A 372-nucleotide genomic window follows, 5' to 3' on the forward strand; every position below is an offset into this window, starting at 1 on the left:
GTGGCAGCAGCAGCAGCAGCAGAAGCAGCAGCATCAGCAGCAGCAGCAGCAGAAGCAGAAGCAGCAGCATCAGCAGCAGCAGCAGCAGAGACAACAGACACAGCAGCGATGATGAAGACGATGAGGGGCCTCGCTCCATGTCTTGGTTAGATGCTCTTGACGTGAGGGTTTAGGGTTTAGGGTTTAGGGTTTAGGGTTTAGGGTTTAGGTTGCTTATCTCCTGCTGCTGCTGCTGCTGCTGCTGCTGTTGCTTCATCTGCTGTTCCTGCTGTTGCTCCTTATCTGCTGCTTCTGCTGCTGCTGCTGCTGCTTCTAGTTGTGCTGCTTTTCTGCTGCTGCTGCTGCTGCTGCTGCTCCTACATGTGCTGCTTA

At 54.3% G+C, this 372-nt stretch overlaps 2 protein-coding genes across 2 annotated transcripts in view; one reads left to right on the forward strand and one right to left on the reverse strand.

The window, feature by feature from the left end:
• Positions 1 to 112, forward strand: part of EMH_0030010 (WD domain, G-beta repeat-containing protein, putative) — a gene marked incomplete at both ends in the record, with an annotated part of 3,934 nt that extends 3,822 nt beyond the window's left edge. The window contains one exon of the mRNA XM_013494362.1: positions 8 to 112. Coding sequence (XP_013349816.1) covers positions 8 to 112 — 105 coding nt within the window. The remainder of the gene's footprint in view (positions 1 to 7) is intronic.
• A 78-nt stretch (positions 113 to 190) lies between these two features.
• Positions 191 to 372, reverse strand: part of EMH_0030030 (uncharacterized protein) — a gene marked incomplete at both ends in the record, with an annotated part of 4,095 nt that continues 3,913 nt past the window's right edge. The window contains one exon of the mRNA XM_013494363.1: positions 191 to 370. Within this exon, the coding sequence (XP_013349817.1) occupies positions 191 to 370 (180 nt within the window). The remainder of the gene's footprint in view (positions 371 to 372) is intronic.

The sequence above is a fragment of the Eimeria mitis genome, genomic scaffold (genome assembly GCF_000499745.2).
Source record: "Eimeria mitis Houghton genomic scaffold, Emh_scaff1119, whole genome shotgun sequence".
NCBI classification, from domain to species: domain Eukaryota; phylum Apicomplexa; class Conoidasida; order Eucoccidiorida; family Eimeriidae; genus Eimeria; species Eimeria mitis.